The sequence below is a fragment of the Micromys minutus genome, assembly GCF_963924665.1.
Source record: "Micromys minutus genome assembly, chromosome: 12".
Classification (NCBI taxonomy): domain Eukaryota; kingdom Metazoa; phylum Chordata; class Mammalia; order Rodentia; family Muridae; genus Micromys; species Micromys minutus.
In genome coordinates this window covers 5721938-5729048 of record NC_137981.1, presented here as the reverse complement: position 1 = coordinate 5729048, position 7111 = coordinate 5721938, and the positions used below count along the sequence as shown (strand labels likewise).

The window sequence follows — 7111 nt, the reverse complement described above, 5'->3', positions numbered from 1 at the left end:
GGGTGGAGTCTGCCTTTCAATCCTCAACAAATATTTGAAGGCCCAGTAGTTGCTAGGCACTGCTTTAGTCCTCAGGGAAGCTGCGGTGAATTCCCTACCCCCACCCTCACACACACAAACACACACACAAACACACACACATACTGAACTATCTTAAAGTGCTGTGAGACAACCTGTCGCAAACACAGTGAAGAAGCTGATTTCACCTAATTACATGTAGGGAATGCTCTGAAGAAAATACAAGGAGTGTTAAGGCAAAGAGACAGGGTGAGGGGTAACGGGAGCACCAGGAAAGCCTCTCACCGGGGTCATGGGGGCTGAAATAAATAGTCCGCTGTGTGAAGATGTGCATATGATAAGCTAAAGAACTAGAAACCGGCCTAAGGCAGTTCCAGCTTGATCTTCAGAGTGAGGAGAAAGGAAGTTAGCAGATGTCAGGAAGTGGTTCATGTATATTTTTTTCTGGGCAGTGGGAAGCAGTCTGGATAGAAATTATTTGTGATCCCTGCCAGGATTTACAATTCTTGAGGAGGAACCCACGCTCCAGGCACTTTTACAAATACATTGCTTTAGGAACTGATGAAGGATGCTGAAAGACCACCACAGGAAATGTTATGGAAGGACCAAGGAAGGCCTTGTAGAGACATGGCATTTGATATGAGACAGTTCGTGTGAAAGGTGACAAACTACAATAAGAATTGGACGAGGAATTCAAACAACAAATAACCACGTAAGCAAGATTGGAAGGTGGATGTGAACTAGGCAAACACGGTGGCAGAGACCACTGTGTCGGGAGTGGGAATAGGCGCATGGGAGAACAGTGCACTTATGTCTTAAAATTAGTGCTCAGAAGTGCACTGGACAGTGAAGACAGCACCCGTGCAAAAGGCATCAGGAGGTAACTAGTTGAATCACAAGATAGAAATGGGGAGGTCTCCAGACAGGTGTACAGTCAGGGGGAGAGATAGAGAGAGAGTGTGAGAGAGAGATAGAGAGACAGAGAGAGAGAGACAGAGAGACAGAGAGAAACAGAGAAAGAGAGAGAGACAGAGAGGAAGAGATAGAGAGAGAGACAGAGACAGACAGAGAGACAGAGACAGAGAGAGACAGAAACAGAGACAGACAGAGAGACAGAGACAGACAGACAGAGACAGACAGAGAGACAGACAGACAGAAACAGAGACAGAGTTGGCGACTGAACTAGGGTGTTACAATAGCCCAAGTATAAGAACATAGATGTTTGAGGCTATGATGATGGTCAGCTATTGAGTAAGGCTCACAACTCAAAAGCAAGAGTATAGTAGGTTCGCTAAGGAACATTAAGCAGAGCTAAGGACAATAGTACAAATCCACGATTCCCCATAAACCTCTTTTTTTTTTCAACAGCACATGGCATGGATCCATTCCTATGTGAGCACTTCCTGACCATTTGTAGATGTCCCTCTGAAAACCAGTGAGCCATCTACAACAGGTCAAAATCTGGTTCAAACACAGCATTCCTTGCTCTCAGCAATATCCTTCTGTTGAACACACAAGAGATTGCATAATCCTATTTTAGTAACCATAGCAACAGTTGACTCCTATAGAGATAGCAATCGATTGAATTCTCTAAATTAGAGATTGCAAGGAAGAATCCCTGCAGGAACCTGGAATGGATTTGTAAGAAGCAATGGGGTGTAATAGGGAGGGGTGGGAACTCTGGCAAACTGTAAAGTATTGGGCCAACCAAATGCTACTGAGTCACACATTTTTGTGTGAACTCTCTGAGCAGCCAGGTCTTTGCCACTGGTAGTCTTAGAGCAGATCCTTCTACTGCTCCAGGTTTAGTGTCCTAACAAGGGATGGCTCCCAGCCACTTTCAGGCTGGTTTTTCGTTTCCTCTCTAATCCGCTCTGCTTAGCAACATGAAATCCCTCTGTAAATCTGGTAAAGTGGCTCTAGATTTTAAGCTTGGGTGTAAGGAACACATCACGAAGAAGAAGAGAGTGAGGGGTGGGGTCACTAGTAAATAAATCCTTTTGAATCTTAATGAAATGAGCCCAGGGAGCACATTTCCTGAAAAGATCCCATTAATGCTGACCATCCCCCACCTCCTCACTTCAAACACCTCCCCTCTACCGCACACTGCCTCATCTCAGACACACCCCATTCTCCACCACCCACCCCAAACATACTGTTCCAACCCACCGTCCTCTGACTCCTGGATCAGAGATTTCTTTTCCTACCTGTCTTAGGCAAAACCTATTGCTGGAACTTTAGCCTCACACACCGAAGGTGTCATTTTGCAGATTAGGGGAATGTGTACTGGTGCCTAGCAACAGGTTTCAATAAGTTGACTCTGCAGCAAGACTGTGGACATCTTAGAAGTCAGCCAACTGAGGGCTGGAGCAGTGTGTCTGTAGCGGCTGGAACCGTGAATCCACCATGCTTCCCTCCCGTTTCCTCTTTGTATTGCTCGCTGCCTCAGGTTAGTGCTTCCCACTTTGAAGCAATGGCTGGATTGTCTTCCTTTGGGCTCCTTTTCACTTGCTCTAGAGCATGTGTTGGGGATGACCTTTGAACTCAGGCGCTCCATGGTTGCCTCATGGAGATTTCCTCACCAGATAATCTACCTTCTTATCAAGACATTTTCACAGATGCAGTTTATAAATGGGCATCAGGGCAAGTTCTCTGGGAGACAATTGGCCATTTCTACTTATGTCCAAAATCTGGAACCTCAGAAGGCAAACTTCCACCCGTGGAAGGCTTACTTACCTACAGAACTGGGCAGTGAAAAAGATATGTGTGGCTCGTTTGTAATATTAAGAACTATGGGAAATATCGCCCGAAGACAAAATAACTGGTGCTTGCGTGAAAAATAATAATAATGAAAGGGGAAGGAAAGGACATGGCTTCTCTTATGTATGGTAGAGAAGAAAGTTTATTATAGACATGCGGGAGAACATAGCTAGAGTCACACGCATCTGGGAGAGCCCAGGGTGACCATGACCCTGAACAATGTGGAGAGAGGGGGAGGAAAAAGAGAGAGGAGCCAAGTACAGAAACCAGGAAGCCAACGGTACAAAAGAAGGGACAAGTAACCAAAATGTTTGTTTTATAGAGGGAGGAGCCTCTTGGGGGAAGGGCAGCCGAGCCCCTGGGCTGGAGAGCTCAGGGCACAGGGTGGGCTATGCCAGCTTGTCCAGGGTTTGAAACAACCTCACTGTCTGAGCCATAGTGTCACAGCCGAAAACTGATACACAGGCGAAGGGCATACTGTGGGCTTTAAAATGTCTGTTTGATTCATAGCTAAATGTGCTGGACAGTCATGGAAATTCATATACTGAAAATGTAGCAAGGAGATTACAGGTAGAAATGGTAGAGTTGGAAAGATGGGGAAGGATATATAGCTGTTTTAAGTTTTACTCTGCTTTATATATTTTCTTACTGACTAAAGTAACAGATTCTACTTTCCATGAAAAAAAGCATATAACATGTCTTACTAATACCTATCCAACACTTTGAAATGATATTTGAAGTACTTTAAGTAAAATCATCTTTACATCTTTAAAAAAAGATTCAATAATGTAGTTACAATTTCTTGTTCTTCTTGTTCTCATTTTTCTTCTTCTTCTTCTTCTTCTTCTTCTTCTTCTTCTTCTTCTTCTTCTTCTTCTTCTTCTTCTTCTTCTTCTTCCTCTTCTTCTTCTTCTTCCTCTTCTTCTTCTTCTTCTTCTTCTTCTTCTTCTTCTTCTTCTTCTTCTTCTTCTTCTTCTTCTTCCTCTTCTTCTTCTTCTTCTTCTTCTTCTTCCTCTTCTCCTTTTGCGATAAAGTCTCACTGTGTGGCTCTGGTAAGTGTGGAACATATGGAGATCTGCCTGCCTTTGTTTCCTACAGCACGCTGCAAGGATTAAAGGTGTGCCTTTCTGTTTTGGTTTTTTTGTGATGGGGTCTCAAACTATAGCTTGAACTGTCCTCCAATCCACAGTCCCTGGCCTTAGCCTCTTGGCCAGGACAATAAACTTGCGCTACTCTCCCCAACCCCAGCAGAACTTTCTTGAAATGTATGGAATACTGTGACTGAACCCAGAGTTCTTGTGGTATACATGCATATGCATGTACCTACACATAATTTTATAAATATTTTCCTCATCAATCTTCATATTTTAAAAATCCGTGTTTCTAAATTCACATAACAATAGGCCCCACATTCCTACATGAGTTGAGCAGTAGGCACTTTGTGACCTAGGAGGCCACTTTCAGTTTATTAGGATCCCCATCAGCTCCTGATGTTTGACAAGAGTTGCTTTTCACAGCAGTTTTACTGTGAAACCAAGACCTTTGTTTTTTACACAAAATATACTTTAAAAAAAAGATTTATTTACTTATTTTATGTATATGGGTACACTGTCCCTGTCTTCAGACTCACCAGAAAAGGGCATCAGATCCCATTACAGATGGTTGTGAGCCACCATGTGGTTGCTGGGAATTGAACTCAGGACCTCTAGAAGAGCAACCAATGCTCTTAACTGCTGGGCCATCTCTCCAGCCCCGACACAAAGTATACTTTAAAAAGTTAAATCAATTAATTCTTCAGTGCAATGGGCAGCGAGGCATCATTAGGTGCAGAAACAAGCACCTGGCTACATGCTCCAACCTGTAGAACTGGACCATAAAATCGCTTAATTAAATGGCGCACACTTACAAGCTTTCAAATGCATTCAGTGTCACATAAAATCTGCATAACTAGCAAGGACTTGTCTCTTTATTCACTCCGTTACTCATTCAGTTAAGTATTAACTCAGTACCTACTATGGGGCAGACACTGTTCGTGGAACTGAGGGAACATACAGCAGGGAGCAATCAAGTGACCGTCTGATTCCTGAAGCCTGGATTTCTGGTTCAAGTAGAGCAGAAAATGACCGCTAAGTGAAGTTGTAAGAGAAAGTGCCCAAGGTGTGCAAATGCCTCTTTTGTGCCTAGAAGATCTCAGGTACAGCGACTCTTTATCAGAGACATAAAGGAGATGAGCGCGCGGAGATGTCCCGGAAGGATGCATTTTGGGCTTCTGTGGTGTGTATGAGGAATAGGGAGGCAAACGTGGCCGGAACATACTGAGCAGAGTGACCGAGTCAGGGGCATAAAATACGAGGTCACTGATAAAGCAAGCCCTACCCTGTGGGGTTTAACATTCTTACTTCATTATTTTCTGTGTGTACGCGTGCTTGCCCACAGTACGAACCTGGAGGGCAGGGGTAAGTAAGCCCTCGTGTCGGATCACAGCTTCCCCCTCGTTACAGGAGACATGGTCTTTGCTGTTTGCAGCCACATGACGGGCAGGTTGGACTGCTGCCTTGCAGGATTCTTCTGACTCGGCCTCCGTTTCGGGATGCCGAGGTTTTAGACAGGCGCTAACAGAGCAGCAAGTGCTAGTCTCACTGAACTGTCTTCTTAGTCCTGCCAGAAAAGGCACGGAAGAGGCCTCTAGAGGTTGTTCATGTCTCTTTTCTGTTAGCGAAGCCATCAGTCCCTTATCTTTCTCGATGTTTGCATTTTTTTCAGTGTCTTTTGCTTCCCTCTTATACTTTAAGAATCCTTAAGATGGGGTGGGACAGGTTATCCAAGACAACTTCTTTCTTGGATAACAGTATGTTATACACTATGGTGGTTAGGACCTAGATATTCTTGTTAGGGCAAAGGAGTCATCTGTCTGTCACAAGCTCCAGTGTAACTAAATCACCCCTGTGACCCCCCCACCCACTGTCAGCATTCACACACCTCTGGAATGCTTATTTTAATCATAGAGAAAACGTTTTAAACCGGGCTATGAAATAAATATACAGAGGGAAATCCTTGGTCCAAACTCCAGGTTGGAATTTTCTAGAATGGAGCTTGAGCAGAGGTACTTACTGAATGTGTCCTAAAGCATGTACTTGTACAGGCGGGAGAATGAAGAAGTCGTTGATGGCTGCAGAGAGCTCTGAACCATTTAAACCTGTGTCAAACCTTACAGGAGTCAGGAGAGGCCTCTTCGGAGAGCAGGTGCGATAATTCTCTCTATGCCAGAGGACACCGTTAAGCCACGAAGTGGAGGTGCCAGCAGGTGGAAGCTGTGCCCCTGCGCACTGCACTAATGAAATCTAAGATGGAGTTTGCACACATCTGCCTAGTGTCTCTTTCCTGAGTGATTCGACTTTTCAGTGAGGCTTAGTAACCAGGAGTGGGAATGGAGAACAGATGGGAGAGGGAATTCCTAAGTTCCCTGACATCCGCTTTACCTCAGCATCAAACACTGGACCAACCAAACCGAGGTAGTAAATGTGTTAGAAGCTCTCGTTACCTAACGTGTGAGCAAAGCAGGTTTCTCTTGTCTTCTAAGTGAATTTTTTTAATCTTTAAAAAAAAATCTATAACTCAGATCATCTGTGAAGTAAAGAACTCTGACTTCTTTTCCTATTTGTATTACCTTGTCTTCTGTCTAGCTCCAACTTCAGTTACTATATTGAACAACAGTGGGAAATGTGAATGTCCCTGTAGGGTACTGTTTTTAGTAAAAATACTTTGATGTTTTTTCCATTGCAGACTTACTGTGTATTACCTCCATTGTACTGAGGTATGTCCCCTGAATTCCTAGGTTTTCCTGGGTTTTTATGATGGATTTTGGATTTTGACAGAGGTCTTATCTGCCTCTAATGAGGGGATCTGTGATTTTTGTCTTTGAACTCATTTATGTGATGAGTTGCATGTATTGATTTGTATTTGTTGAAACACACTGCATCTCTTTTGATGCTTCCTTAAATTTGGTTTACAAGTATTATATTGATGTTTTTTTTGTCCCTGTGTTCATCGGAGGCTCGGCCTCTAATTGTTTTGTTGCTGTTGCATTTTTATGTGGTTTTGGTGTCATGATGAAACTGGTTCCACAGGAAGAAAGAGGAAGTAATTTTTCTCTTTTTTATTTTATGGGTTTTTTGAAAATTAGTGATGTTAGTTTTTTCTTTGAGACTCTGGTAGAATTGTATCAGTTTGGCCCTGCAGGATATATATATATATATGTGTGTGTGTGTGTGTGTGTGTGTAACTACAACTAATATATGTACATACATATTATATGTATATATACTACAACTAA

General features: G+C 43.3%; 1 protein-coding gene across 1 annotated transcript in view; it reads left to right on the top strand.

Moving 5' to 3' along the window:
• Window positions 1-2424: 2424 nt before the first annotated feature.
• Window positions 2425-7111, top strand: part of LOC308427790 (cadherin-related family member 3-like) — a gene marked incomplete at both ends in the record, with an annotated part of 69212 nt that continues 64525 nt past the window's right edge. The window contains one exon of the mRNA XM_080926010.1: window positions 2425-2467. Within this exon, the coding sequence (XP_080782136.1) occupies window positions 2425-2467 (43 nt within the window). The remainder of the gene's footprint in view (window positions 2468-7111) is intronic.